The 15677-nt window shown below is 38.3% G+C and overlaps 1 protein-coding gene and 1 long non-coding RNA gene across 2 annotated transcripts in view; one reads left to right on the top strand and one right to left on the bottom strand.

Moving 5' to 3' along the window:
* Positions 1-3232, bottom strand: part of LOC107742000 (uncharacterized) — a 21134-nt gene extending 17902 nt beyond the window's left edge. The window contains exon 1 of the long non-coding RNA XR_001640263.1: positions 3162-3232. This is a non-coding gene — a long non-coding RNA (uncharacterized LOC107742000). The remainder of the gene's footprint in view (positions 1-3161) is intronic.
* A 4637-nt stretch (positions 3233-7869) lies between these two features.
* LOC107741990 (zinc finger protein GLI2-like) overlaps positions 7870-15677 on the top strand; it is a 104322-nt gene continuing 96514 nt past the window's right edge. Inside the window, exons 1-2 of the mRNA XM_016554824.1 lie at positions 7870-7940; positions 8142-8224. Of these exons, the coding sequence (XP_016410310.1) occupies positions 8167-8224 (58 nt within the window). The 5' untranslated portion in view covers positions 7870-7940; positions 8142-8166. The remainder of the gene's footprint in view (positions 7941-8141; positions 8225-15677) is intronic.

Raw genomic sequence — 15677 nt, 5'->3', positions numbered from 1 at the left:
GAATGAATCATAAATATAGTTTTACAGTAATTATTAATATTTAAAAAAAAAATTTTTTGTTAATTTTAGTTAAAGTTTTAGTATTTTTTTTTATTTTTACTTGTTTTTTGGTTTAAAAAAAAATAAATAAAATAAAAATATATATATACGTATATGTCGACATATTTTTTTCCAATTTAATTTATTTTATTTTAAATTCTACACCCTTGACAATCATAACAAGTTTGGAAACTATAGTTCTCTCCTTAAATATGAAGAGATCAAACAACAGATTAATGAGTTACTCCAAATTTCACAAAAAGCTTATGGACGTGATTATAATATTAGTCAGACATTGAAGTGAGCTGCTGTTTTGGTCTCTTCTGAGAAAGATTCATTCACTTGTTTGGCAATGAACCACAGAGAAATTCTGGTCAGATTTTTTTCATGTTCATCCGATCTCATCTTCTAAGTGACTTTTCTTTCTGCTTTAAAGATGTTTTCTTTGGATTGTTTAACTACTCAGAAGAGAATATAAGAAAATATAACTTTAATTTGTGTTTCCTGTTAGATAAATTTCACAAACATAAACAAAAATCTGGCTCTAAATCTTTCTTTTCTTTATTCAAAGTTGATCTAGACGAGTACATGGAAACTATTATTATTATTATTATTACATGGAAACTATTCAAAGTTCTGTTAATCCTAAAGCAGTGAAAACGACATCTCTATATTCATATGTGTGCTCTTAAGGTGAAAAAATTAATTTGTGGTAACCACAAATTAACCATGGTTTTGCTACACTAACGACAGTTTAACCATAGTATTTGAAGTAAAACGGTGGTTATACAAAAAAAAAAAAAAAATAATAAAAATACATAGTTACACTTTTACTATAGTTAAACCATGGTTAATTCTCTAAAGGTTTTGTGTTCTTTCTTTTTTCTTTGTTTTGTAACTTTAATGCCTTAATGGTTTAATGTTTTGTACGGCTTAATAAAAAAGGGAAAAAAATAAATAAATATGTGTGATATGCGCTCAGAAGACCCAATGATTTGAGTTCCAAACGGCTCTGAAGGGTACTTCGGAGTGAAAACAATCATGGTTGCCATATTGAAGGGTCGTTCCAAACCGAAGTGTTCAAAACTGGCCACTTCAAAGGGCCCTTCGTATGAAGGATTTCGAAAGGTACAACTGATGGACACTTCGGGCCCCCATGATCCTTTGCACATGATCCCTATGCCCTAATCCCTTCAAAGGGTTTACCCTCTGGAGTGAGAGCTTCGAAGGGATTAGGGCATATATTGGGCATATATTCCCCTAAGGGGAAGTTGTGGCCTAATGGTTAGAGAGTCGGACTCGTAACCCAAAGGTTGCAGGGATTGTAGGTGGGGGGAGTGAATGTACAGTGCTCTCTCCCACCTTCAATACCACGACTGAGGTGCCCATGAGCAAGGCACCGAACCCCCAAATGCTCCCCGGGCGCCGCAGCATAAATGGCTGCCCACTGCTCCGGGTGTGTGTTCACGGTGTGTGTGTGTTCACTGCTGTGTGTGTGCACTTAGGATGGGTTAAATGCAGAGCACTAATTCCAAGTATGGTTAACCATACTTGGCCACATGTCACGTCACTTTTCACTTCACACTTTATGAGCCCTTCCGAATGATTCGCAAACCCGTTCCGAATCAAATGATTCGAGATATAGGCCTACGTTTAGATTGGAGCGTTTCGAAACAGTGAATCATGAAATAACTGATTCTGAGTTTCGAAAAGCCGTTTCACCCATCACTATACGGGCTTTTTAAAATCCTTTCAAGCGATGTCGAATTTCAAAAATGAGTGGCTCTTTTGATCTGGTTTTTGCTAGTGAATCGCTTGAACTGAATGATCGAAGTCACGAGTTTGAATCAATCGGAGCGGTTCCAGCGTAAATGACTCACTCAATTGACACAATTTGTCTCGAATTCAGTCATGTTTACACGACACTCTCAGAACTACTACTGGCTTAGCTCGCTAGTTTCTGACATTAACTGAAATAAGCGGAAAAAAAAGTATGATGTTTACAAATAAAATGTCCATACCAAAGATAACATTCAACACAAATCTAGGAACATATTCAGGTGAGGTAACCGGTTTACTGCTAACTAGTGAATCACCATTAATATGAAGAGCTGCAGCTCAAAATACATGTTAGATGGAAACACTGTGCTTTATGATGGAGTTTGTAGCTTAGTTCACTATATTTGAAATAGTTTGAGCTGCAGTTCTATAGGAAATCAGTTAAAAGCATACCATTGAAGTGAATGTTCAATTTATCAATATATATTGTAATACATATTTGAGAAATGATTGTTGTATCTGACTGTGTTAGTCTGTATAGCGTGATAGTCAATGTAACAAGAGCAAATGGGAGAAGCAGATGAACGTTAAGTTAAAGAGGATTAACGCTTGAAAGAAACATCATACTCACAGTAACCCTCAATGGTGAGGGGGGCGATGCTTCAAGAGGATATCCTGGTGATCGGGAAACCCCTCAGGGCGACCCAGATACGGTAGACCAGTCAGGGTAGCATGAAAGCGTAACCCCAGCCCGGACGTCCAGGAAATTTTTGCAGTGACGCGCCGGGGGCCTGATAATCACAAAAACTCCCGCAGAAGCCTGTGTTATGGCCGCATGATCCATGAAGTATGAAGCCGAAACCCGGCTTACTTACCTTCTGGACATATAACGACGAGTGAAAACACTGCAAGTCGAGCACCCGGTTTCTGAACCCAGCAGCGGGGGTGCCCACCGAGGACCTACCCTAGAAAGGGACAGAAACACACGGGTCCCGGGAAACACTGCAAAGAAACTAGCAGAAGGGTTATACACACAACCACCAGTTCATTATTTATATATTTATATATACATATATTTTAGACATGGATTGTACTCACCCACCATGGTTCCCGCGTCGGAGCTCTGTCCGGAGAAGCCTTTAGACCGGACCATCAGTAAGGTGGTTACTATGAAGCCATAGAACCAACCAAAACATCATAGGTCCAGAAGGAGACTGTTATGCAGGAAGCTTCCACCTAACCTCGGTCAGGTGGAGATATGGTGGTTACAGGGGAATTAGGAAGGGGAAGAAAAGTGTAGATGTTACACCCCCTGAGGGGAAGAGTGGATACCTAAGTATTACTCTGATCCGGACGAAAGCGCTGACGCCTTGTCTGGATCACATCCCTCAGGTCTTGCCTACCTCCCTTTGACCCACGATACTTCCTACCCCTACCCGCAGGCGGAGGAGGAGCGCGAGTCGCGACACTAGCCTTCTGTGCTCGTCTCTGATCCTCAAACCGAGACGGGCCAGGACCCCTGGGTTGTTCGGGCTCAGACCTGGACCTTCGTGGAATGAAGGTTTTGAAGGCCGCTGAGCGCGCCTTCGCCTCCCTGAACTTTTCGACGACCGTCTCAACGGATGTACCAAAAAGTTCAGAGGGCGAAACCGGGGCATCGAGAAGAAAACCCCTTTCTTTCTTCCCGATGTCTGCCAGGTTTACCCACAGATGCCTCTCCGTCACTACCATTGCCGCCATAGATCTGCCCATGGCAGAGGCAGCCTGCTTAGTAGCATGGAGAGCAAGATCCGTGGTGCGGCGCAACTCAGCCATCTCATCAGAAGAAAGGCCCTCGCCTTTATCCAGGTCTTTCAGCAGGTCAGCCTGGTATGCCTGGAGCACCGCCATCGTGTGCAGCGAAGCAACAGCCTGACCTGCTGCTGCGTATGCCTTGCCATTCAATTTAGATGTAGCTTGAAGAGGCACGGATGGCAAGGAGGGAGTTTTGAGAGATGATGTCTCACCCATAGAGAGATAGCTAGCTAGCGTCTCTTCTACAGGGGGCATTCTCTCATAGCCGTTTTCGCGCATCGCCTCGATGTTCGCATAACTGGTATGCTGAAACCGATGGATGCGTGAGGAAAATGGCCTCTTCCATTCCTTCTCAATCTTTATATGAAAAACAGGAAGAAAGGAAGGCTCACCTGAGCTGGAGGGTTATGGCCAGAAAGATAACGTTCCTCGAGACGACCTCGCGACGTCACTTCCTTAGTTCGCTTCCATAACCTCGCGATCCATAACCTCTAAGAGCTCATCATACGCAGGGCAGGAGGATTGGGAAGGCTCAGCCTCAGCTTCTTTGCCCTCCTCAGCTATTTCCTGCTTTTGCTGGGCTGATCCCAGCAGAGCAATGGCCCCTGAATCAGACAATGTTAATGAAATAACATCATCCTCCAGCGGCTCACTCTCGTGCACAGCCGACGATCGCGAAAGAGAAAACCCCTCTTCAAACTCATCAGCCAGATCCACCTGCGATCCCCACGAGCTCATTCCCTTCCGTGCCTCAGCAGCGGCGGGTCCTGAATTGCGGGAAGCAGATGGCTGCCCCTCTTTACTTGAAAAGAGAGACAAACGAGAACGGAGCTTTTTCATTGGAAAACGCTCGCAATGCACGCAGATTGCCCCCTCGAGGACATCGCGTGCGTGCTCTTCGCCCAAACAAACAACACATAGATCGTGTGTGTCATCTGGTGTCAAATAGCGATGACACGGATGCACACACCTTCTAAATGCTCTGCTAGTGCTCGCCATAATAAATAGAGATAGCTCTTACTTTTTCCTTGGAAATGCATGCTTCAAACAGAACAGTCAATGAAGACGAAGAAGAGAGTGATGTGTGCTCCCGGCGCCTATTTATACTATAGTCGCACCGGTAGTGACGTCATGGCTGTCGCCGGCCAACGAGTTGGTGTTTTTTCAATGTATGCTTCAGACACAGGTCACGACGAGGCGTTCCCCATAGCGACCCCTAGAGGACGCAGTTCGAAGTTCCCATGAAAGGGAACAACTTGTATGTAAAACTTCAACTTATATATATATAATATGTAAAATAAATAAAAATTATAAATGTTGCCATGGCAATTAACAGAAATAAGTTAAATTAAAGTAGCAGGAAATAAATAAAAACTAAAACTAAAATAAATGTAACCTAAATAGTAATGTTTAAAAAAGAACACAGTCTAGCAAAAATCATAAAAGCACATAACAAAACTACTAAAAATTGACTAAAATTAAAATGAAACCTGAAAATAAAAATAAATAAAAGCTGATTCAAAATATTAAGAAAAAGGGGTCACGTGATGTCACTCAACTAAAAGGAGCGTGAAACAATTTCGTGATAATGTCTAGCAGAGGCAACATGCTTCGAAGTACAAAAAAATCCGACAAAACAATGAAAAAAGACGTCAAGGTTGACGCTCCGGCTGAGGTGTTGCAACAGGAAGATGGCATACAAGATCAAGCTCAACAGGCGCTTAGCTCTGAGAGACTTGTCACTGATATAACGAGACACATTACCGCCGCTGTGGATCAAAAGTTTAAAGATAAAGAGGGCAGATATGTGATTATTTAGGGCCACCTCTAAGGAGAAATGGTCACATTAGGCTCTGTGTATGCCCCCAATTCTTTTCCAAATATATTTATATATATTCAAAGAGTGGGAGAAGGCCTTAAAACATATGGGCAGTAGATTTATTTGCAACAAAGCAAGAGAAACACAGTATAAAATTGTCCATCGCTTGCATTGTACCCCATACATTCTTAACTAAATGAATCCGCAAAGGTCATCAATTTGTGTAAGAGTAGTGTTGGTACGCATAGCCATATGTTTTGGTTCTGTCCTTTAATCTCACGATTCTGGAGCCAGGTTCAAAGAAGATTAGAGAATATTTGGTTATACTATATGTAAAGACCCTTGGCTCTTCATCCTAGGTTTGGTACACAATAACTCGACACTTGCACTCTTGCTCAGAAGTTGCTTTTTATTGCCCAAAGATGTCTTACTTAATTGGATTAAAGACAAACCACCATCAATTCACCAGTGCTTTCAAGAGATTTACAGTATACTCCCATTTGAAAGAATCAGTGCATCACTTACGGGGAGTGTGGATACTTTCAGATGTATCTGGTTTCCTTTTTTTGCCGTCTTTCCAGACTCAACTAAAGAAACTTTAGTGCTTGGCCAGGTAGACATACCCTGGAGAATGTTGTAATTTCTTTTCACATTTAAATGCTGTTGTTATGTATGCACACTAGGGTTGCAAAGGGGAGGAAAATTTCCGGTACATTTCTGGAAACTTTCCAAAAATCCTTGGAAGATTCCAAAAAATCCTGGAAAGTTTACAAAATTTCTGGAATGTTTGCGAAATTTACTGGACATTTTCCACCTTTTTGCAACCCTAATCACACTATTCTGGGGGTGGGTGGGTATGTTTGTAAATTTGTATATTATTATTATTATTATTTTATTTTATTTTGATATGCGTTATTATGTATGTTATTCTTGTTAAAACCCAATAAACATTGTCAAAAAAAAAAAATTAAGAAAAACTATAAATAAGAAAAACTAATGTAGTTTTCTAACAATGATAACTTAATTGAAAGTGTTTAATTTCTTATTGCAGGTCCTGTTTTCTGTTCCAGCGATCCAGGACGATCCCACCCTGTCCGTGTTTCTGGAAATCAACCCACACTGGATGTCATCTGGCCGTAACGCTTCCACACTAATGAAGTGCTTTTGCACGGATTAAAGCTGCGATCTGCACATCCATCCCGACGCGTTTCCACCTTCATCTCATGCCTGCGCTGTGAGGTCACGGCGAATCCCACCCCGGAGCGTCCGAACCGACACAGAGCCCAATCACGACGGCTGAATCTAAATCAATTAGATATGAAGCCCAGAGGTCACGGGGTCAGCGCTGGGACGAGGCGTTCATTATGAGCGCAGCATATCTGATTTAATACACCGCTGGAACGGGAAGCCGCTCGGGAAAACAGCGGATATTAAAGGTCAAATGTCATCCAGCATGTGGGCCCAAGATAAAGTTACTGTGAAATACTCCAAAAAAGATGGAAAATGTTCCCTTTATATACAGAGAAAGACGTCAGGCACGTCCAGAATCCAGTGTTTCACAGATGTTTCGTGTGCTGCCCGTGATATCCCACAATCCTGTGCGTGCCCTTTTTAGATAATTATTTGTGTCAACAGTTTGGAAGAATTACGATTTTTGGCTGCATTTATTTCATAACAGTAATATTGTCAAATATTATTACAATTTAAAATAACTGTTTTCTTTTTGAATATATGTAAAAATTTAATTTATTTCTGTGATGCGCAGCTGAATTTTCAGCATCATTACTCCAGTCTTCAGTGTCACATGATCTTCAGAAATCATTCTAATATGCTGATTTTCTGTAGTAATATTTTCATTAAATATTTTTTGTTGTATTTTTATCAAATATTTTAATAATGTATTTTTTTAAATCAAATTGTTGCAGCTTTGAAGAGCATAAAAAACTTAAAATGCTATAGAAATATTGTTCTTAGTTCATGTTAACAGGGTTATTATAAATTATAAAAACATGTCATGTTAACAGGGTCATTATAAATTATAAGAAAAAAAAGAAAATTACAAATGTTGCCTTGGCAAATTACTGAAATAAGTTTAAGCTGAAGCAATAAAACTGCTAACTGGAAAAAAAATCTATTATTTATTTATTTATTTTTATAAAAATAAATTAAACCTAAGTAGTAATATCTAAAAAGAACAAAAACTATTAAAAAATGTCAAAAGCACATAAAACTACTAAAGGTTCAACTAAAATTAAAATAACTGAAAATATAAAAATAAAAGTTAATTGAAAACTATAGTAGTAGGCCATAAATAATGCTACAATAGAGCATGAATGCCCCTTTTTCGATGAAAATAAATCAGTTTCTAACCAAAAAAAGCTCTGTATTTATTCATTAATCATGCATGCGTTTCTCTCTAAAGCTGCTTTAATTTCCTCCAGATGTGACGTCATGCTGCCTGTGAAGCCGGTCTGAAAGCAGGTTCCTGTCATGCAAGGGTTTTGGATGAGTATGTCTGTTCAATTTGATGCATTTATTGACTTAAGTATGGTTTTATAAACCTTTTACAGCTTAAATCAGTCTTCTGCAGCATCTCTCTTGCGAACATCAAGCACTAGATGGCGCTATCGCATAACTCTGGTCTTGTTCCTGACAGTAATGACCCTTCAGTAGGTCCATCTGATGTTCACGTGAAATCTGCTTCTGACAGGACGCTCATTGGAAGGATCTCCTGGATGCTGAGGGATTTTCTGTGGTGTCAGATGCATTCTGAGAAGATGAGAAAAAAAAAAGGTCAGTAAAAAAAATCACAAAAGACGAGCGGTGGGTGGATGAGCGATATCAATTTGATTTAAAACTCATAAAATACATCATCAGAAAAATAATTAGTCTGTGTTTTGTGGTTATTAGGCACTTTATTAAAAAGGAAACTGATGACTCAGGACAAAGAGAAAAGAAAGAACAAATTACCGTTGTAGAAAAATGAGCTGTAGAGGAGACCGGGGCTAGTTGTCACACCCTTTTTCCTGTGTTTTATATATATATATATGTATATATATATATATATATATATATGGTTTTATTTAAAAGTCAATGTCTTTGTAAACACAAATCTTAAGGTTTTGACTACAAAAAAGCTATTGAACATTTCCACAATTATTGCTTAGGAAAAAAGGGTTACAGTGGTCTTTTAACATTTCCTGACTATATGGGACATGTTGTCACATTTAAAATCTACTATTAAGCAGCCTTTTACAGGCTTTTCAGCTGAAATAAGCTGTAAAACAAGTATAATTGTAATTGTAAAATAATTAGAATTATAGCTTGTGTTAACCTAAAATGCATAGAAAATACTCTTGTCTTCAAGGCACAGTTTAACGTTTCAGTTTAAATCTATATAATTTAAATATGGTGGAACTTATTGGAATTTTAGTTTCATGCATTGAATCATTACAAAACAAAGCATTATTGTAATTTGAGGCAGATGTGAATTAGGTGTTTGAAACAAACAAAACCAGTGCTAGAGAAAATAATCATTAGATTGAATCATTTGGACCTTTGACTGGAAACTTTCCAGCGTGACAACTAGCCCCGGTCTCTCTTAATGCATAAATAATTCTTACAAGATTTGATCCAAATGCATTAAGTCTTGGGTTAAACTAGTGTTTCAAAAAGGAAAAATCTTTGTACACTTTCAGGAAGCTACCCTAAAGTACAAAAGCTAAAAGGTACATCTTTGTACCATATTTACCCCCAAATTAGTATACATTAAATTGTGCCTAAAGTGTACATATTAGTACATTTTGACAGGATACTGCCCCAGTGACAGATTTGTACCTCTTTTCCTGAGAATGTAGAGTTGAATGATCACTAGCTAGTGCACTAAACATGAGCTCATACGGCGAGCCAGAGCAGTGATGTCATTATTAGAGCTGTACGGCGTGCATGCAACGGCTTCTCGCCTCTATATTACACACCGTCTTGTCTCATGTTCACCACAAATGCATAAGATTACTTACTTAAGGGACACTTATAGCACCATAACATGGGATTCTAGCAGATTTGTGCATATTTAAAATGAATCTTTAAAATACTGCTACCATCAGTTTGTTTTATCATTAATATAATACATTTTAACAGACATTCAATGCTGTTTTAAAACACATTTGGGGAGTTCAATAAGTGTTTTCTTAGTCTAATATAATACATATTTCTAATCACGCTGTTTAAGTTCAGATTTGTCTTTTTTTTTTTTCCTTGCAAAGCATGTACAAATTATTTCATGCATCGATTAAAAATGATAAAGAAAACTGTTTTTAGCCAAATAAATGTCTATTTTCCTCTTTGCATGAAAATTGCACACACCTTGACATGTGGATCATCATGTTAATATGCTCTAGAGCCTATATATATTAAAGGTAGGTGTAATTACAGTATACTGAAGTGTACCGGTTTTAATGGTGATTTAAGCATAATCTATTTTAGTCCAGCAGCTCACGTCTAAGTGAGTTAATTAAGCGTAATTAATTGTTGTTTCATCTGCTGTAAACTTCACACGAATTAGTTTTGACCCCATTTCCATTTTCTATTCGAAATACAGACCCACAGTCAGCTAAAAGTGATGAATGAGGCTGATTTAAGCGGGGGAGATCTGGGACGAAATGCATCGATATTGATGCTCTGTTTTCCTGCTTTTCAGCACTATTAGCCTATATAAAACAATTAAATCATTAAATACAAAATAATAATAATTCATTTAAATACACCTTTAATTTTTTTTATTAAGTTTTAATAATATATATTATTTTTTTACGTGTTTAGAAAGTTCATAGCAAAACTTTGCATGCAGCATTTGACTTTTACAGGATGACCTTGTAGAAAAACTTGATGTAACTTTTGTCAGTGCGATCATTCTGTGTGAAGCCCGACCCATGAGAGAGAGAGAGAGAGAGAGAGAGAGAGAGAGAGAGAATTGAAAACAGATCACCGGGGGTCTCACCGCAAACAGTCGCGCTCGCAAACTCTTCTGTTGTTTCTATTTCCCAAACTTCTCCGAGGATTCCGCAGATGAAAACTTCCTTCGTTCGCTCTCAGTGATGGACCGTAAAAGTTAGAAGAAGAATCCGAGAGTGTCCGCTGAACTTCCCGACCGGTCCTCGCCTCAGAGCCGCCGCTTTCCGCGCAGATCTTCGCTCGTGTTTTGATGGATGTTCGCGGAACGCGCTTCTGTTTTCTGGAGCCAGAAAGTTGAAGAAAGAGTTTGATCGTGTTTGCGCGAGTTTGATTCACTCTTCAGAGCTGGTAAGTGATTCATTTGAACACGTTATAAATGCACATGCGTGTTTAACGAACAGTCAACGCTTTTAAAATTGTTACATTATTATTGTTGTTTATGGACTCGTATGGAAAGATATTCCCATCGGCTCTTTTGCATTTTTTTTTCTGGCACACAAAACTCTTACTTTAAGAGTTACTTTTAGGAGTTAAATTGCATTACAAATACGAGCTATAGAATCGAATAGAGTTGCTTTTCGACTCTTGTTTGACTCCTGACACTGGAATCCCAAACATTCTGCAATTTGATCCATATGGGGGAAGATGTGATCAGAAGGTGCCAGGCACCAGTCCTAAACACATCTACTCACCCAGGCGTGTTAGAAAGAGTCTGCATGCTTAGATTACTCATTAATGAGTGTGCATTTAATATTTCATAGTCCAGTCTTCTTAGTGCATGTGCAATTTAATTTCCTTCCAAAGTTTTAAAGTTGAACTTTGTGGAGGGAAAATATGTGCATTGCACTAAAGTGTATTTTCTTGGTTGATTTTTTATTTTAAATTTTTTTTTTGCATTAAAATAAGCATGGTCGTTTTGTATTGATACTAGCTTAAGTAAACAGTGTAATAGAGGCTAATGAATGCAAACAGAAGTTCAGAGAGCTGTTGAGAGTCCAAAGACCTGATGTTTGCTCTTCAGACTTTCTTTTTCTTTCTCTGTTTGCTTTTCCTCCTGAAATACAATCGATTTCTGTGATCTCTCTCGGCCGTTACGGCGCTTGTTGTGTGTTAAAAAATTCACTGAGATATAGAAAACGAGGAGCCATAACAGGCTCCAAAAAGCTCTAATTGGCCCATTTAAATCCTGTAGGAAAAAGCATTTGGTGGGAGTGAGTTCACATCCATTAGCATGAGAAAACAGTTTTAGTGCATTTGCCATTGTGCGCAATGAAGAGTTCTAGCAGTCAGAATAAAGGATGTGAAAGAACGACGGGCCCATTCAGGATTATTCAGGTCCGGCCGAGCTGATGGTCACCGGGGCCCCGGGGGCCTCTTTCATCTCCCCCGGAGCCTTTTTCACACATCCCGCTCTCTCAGTGTCCGTCAAGCCCTTTCTCACTGGAGAAGAATTTAATGAAGCGAATGGTAAGAAAGCAGAGGAGCTGAAAATACCGGAGGCCTGAATGGAAACAGAGTAAAACTCCCCGCCGAGACGCTTCAGAAGTTAAGACAAGAGCGAGAGAGAGTCGGCATTCAGCGCTCGACACGTCGCCACCAATTAACGCCAAATAAAGCTCAGCCGGTTCCAGGTGAACAAACCGTGGAAGAATCGCTTAAAGCTGTTTTTATCCGTGCCAGATGTCTGGAGCCGTGCACATAGTTCCAGGCTATTTGTGGAGGAATTTCGGGACAATTTCCAAATTTAACATAATGATTTAGGGTAATTAAGAATTGGTTTAAAAAGGCTACTTTGGTGGATTTTTTTCTGTGCGAAGCATCTTAATTTTTCTCTCTGCACTAAAATATTTCATGCTTTTTCATGCATGTTTTAGAAAAAAACGCTTCATTTTGGAATAGGATGCTTTTAGACCTCAGAAGTGACGCCTGGTTCAAAGTGATTGGAGTTTGATGACCATTAACGTCCCGTTCTGAAGGGCTTTGCTCAGGATTGACTTAAGACTCTTTGAGACCGCAGGGAACTCTTTTTCCCCCCCTCTTGTTTGTCTTGCTTGACTCCGGAGCACAATAGTCTTTCTCACAGGAGTATATAAGGTCAGTCCGCTGTCAATAGGTCAAGACATCCCGGGGAAGTCGAGCTCCTCTGAAGTCCCTCCATTGTGGCGCGTGAATAGAGCCGCTGGCCCCTGAAAACGTGTGTTGTTTTATACCGGACAAAAGATACTGCTGGAGTTTTATTATCTTCTTATTGTTGTACCTGCTTTACCGTCAACAAAACGTTATTTGCTGATGATTTGCTTTCCTTTTGAAATCTTTCTGCTTGTTTTAATCACTCTGCATAATTGTCTCTTGTTGATTGCATTGCAACATTAGTGCAAGCTTAAAATTGTGAACTTTTAAGAATGCGATTTTGTCCATTGCTTCAGATGCAGTCTGTCTGTCTATAATGTGTCCCGTGCAAACGGGCATCCCAGTTTTAACCAATCAGATCGTAAGGTGCCGCCCTATATAAATGTTTTCATGATTGATTATTACTGCCGTCTCCTAATTAGTTGCAAAACTCTCAAGCAACATAATTATTTGTGGCTTTGCTCCACTATACAGGACCAGCAAAACCTAAGACAGTAGTAAAACATTTAACCTGTATTTAATGCCATCTGGGTTGTATTTTCTTTGATCTTGTGTGGTTTTATTCATGGTTTTTGAGGATGAGGCCATCACGCAACCTGTCCATAATCAACATCAGTCTGACTTGACTTTCTTCTGCGTTGCAAAAGTGAGTTGCATGTGCCTATGTAGATGTTGTCCCTGGGGAGAAAGCAAACATACTTTTCACATGCTAACCAGTTTAACTTGTCTATTCTAACAATATCCAACAATGAATGCATCACATAAGTGCAGGAACTCATGAACTCACTTCCACCACATTTCAAAACATATTTTTGTAATAAGATGCAGTCTCTTTTGTCCTGCTAATACAATTTTTTTTTAACCGAGATACTAAATAATTAATTAAATTAATTAATAATTAAATATATATATATATATATATATATATATATATATATATAAAGTATATATATATATATATATAGTTTTTTAAATGTATAATAAATTCATAGGTTAGCCTATTTTATATATAAAAATATAAATAAGTAATTAAATGTGTTTCATAGTTTATTACTCAACAATATATTGGATATCATTTTAAACCCAAAATTTTATATTTTGGGGTTTAAATGCATAATCATATATGCATATACAATAGGACAAGTTATATATAAACAAGTTATATAGATTTCATATTTGATAAAATAGTTGTTATTATTTACTTTAAACCCCCCAAAAAGTGTATGTGTGTATATATAAATGTATGTATGCCTGTAGCTATTCATGATTTGATGATCGTATTTTGCTGTGCATTTAGCATTGCGTTGTTATTCATCTCTGTGACTTTATCAGAACAGACCTGGCATGTATTTTTGGGTTGAGAGCCGCTGCACGATATCAGGCGATATTTCTTCTCAGTGCTGATGTTTAATGGTCAGCTTGAGGAGCTGAGGCTGGTTTCGTTGAGTTGTGAAGTTGCTCTGAAGTGTCAGTGTGGATCCGCCGCTCATGTAAACTGCAGCGCTGGCTTTGATTGGCCGCGTCTGTCTGTGCCGGCGGGCTCTGGGATCGCTGTGGATGTTGTTCACATGTCATGCTGAGCTTCCTTTGTGGTTTTTGCACTCTGTGCCGGTGGGCTTGTGGGTTTTTCTGTGGTGAATCGTACAGGGAGGCGATATGAAATAGTCCCTTTTTCTAGTATTTTATTGCTTACATGCTTTCTCAGTAAAGCAACTATTGGTACAGTATATTGAATCAGTGTAACTTAATCAAGCTTAATCATTAAACACCATTTTTTATATTACAAAGAAAAGATGTTTCCCTGCTGGTGAGATTGTCAACTATGTTACGGACGAACTGTATGAGTTGACAGGTAACATAGTTGACAATTTCACAATTTTAATAATTCATAATTTCAATGGCAGGCCTTATTTGGCCAACTAAATGTTATTTTCTTGATCAGGTTAACCTCAAATAGTTCTTTATGTATATATTTATTTGAATTAAAATCATAAATATTCTAAACCATAACTATAAGTAATATAATATAAACAAGTTATTAAATATATATTTTATACACTCATATTATCTTGGATATTATTTACTTTAAACCCGGAAAAATTTTATATTAATTATGCATGCATAGCTAGAATAGCCACCCCGAGATGCTCGGCTCGCTGTGAATCGTGATTAGGATCCGTAGCGCCTCTCGGCTGGCTTTGATTCGGGACTTAATGAATTCCTGAAGGGATGCGGTAACCGGATGATACTCCTTTAATACCTAAAGAACTTCTGACAGAGCAGAGCCGTGGGTTTATGTGCACGGATCATCATCGCTGATTGAATCATACATGTTTCAGACAAATGCCTGATAGCAGAAAATCCCCGGCGGTTTCTCAAGGGTTTGGCTCGTGGCCTAGCGCCGGTTCAGACGTGTTCAACAGCTCCGGACACGCAGCGCAGATGTTTACATGATTGAGATTCAGTTATTGTAAAACAGACAGGGCTCTGTGATTTATTTGTCTTTGCACTGGAGCACGTTTGCTCACCGTTAGGTCCGTGCGATGATTGATCCTTTGCAAGCACAGGGTTAGAGGTCAAGACCTGCTTGAGTTTGCTGGGTTTTCTTCTTGATCAGGTCTGTATCCACATGAACATTTTTAGAGACTTATTAGAATTGTATTTAGATATCTACTTTCTGTTAGAAGCTTCTCTAAAAATAGACCCAAATAGGTCAAAAGTTCGTATACAAGATCATTTGATGAGAATTGTTTGTGTTCATGTTGAAATCTCTGACTTTTCATTGCAGACTTTGGTCTTTGAAAATTTGACAGTTTGAGACATTGTTGAGGTCAGGGAGAGAATTATTTATCTGTCTGTCTGTCTGTTTGTTTTCACTATTTGCTCTCCATTCAGTTCAGTCTCCAGTAATTGTTTTGGGAAATCTCATTTCTGTCTTGTAGGGTAACAGCATACTTGAGAGATTTAAAGTTGAAAGCAGTTTGTATTTAACATTATTTTATAATATATATTAAAATAAATTATATTAATACATGAATATTTAATAATATAATATATTATTATATTAATAATATTTTCAAAATATATTTTTAATAATTGTAATATTTTAATACATGCACAAAAACTTTTATAATTTATAAAATGTAACAAATATATATAATTT

The sequence above is a fragment of the Sinocyclocheilus rhinocerous genome, unplaced genomic scaffold (assembly GCF_001515625.1).
Source record: "Sinocyclocheilus rhinocerous isolate Xijiao unplaced genomic scaffold, SAMN03320098_v1.1 scaffold586, whole genome shotgun sequence".
NCBI classification, from domain to species: Eukaryota; Metazoa; Chordata; class Actinopteri; order Cypriniformes; family Cyprinidae; genus Sinocyclocheilus; species Sinocyclocheilus rhinocerous.
This window is presented reverse-complemented; position numbering and strand designations above follow the sequence as displayed.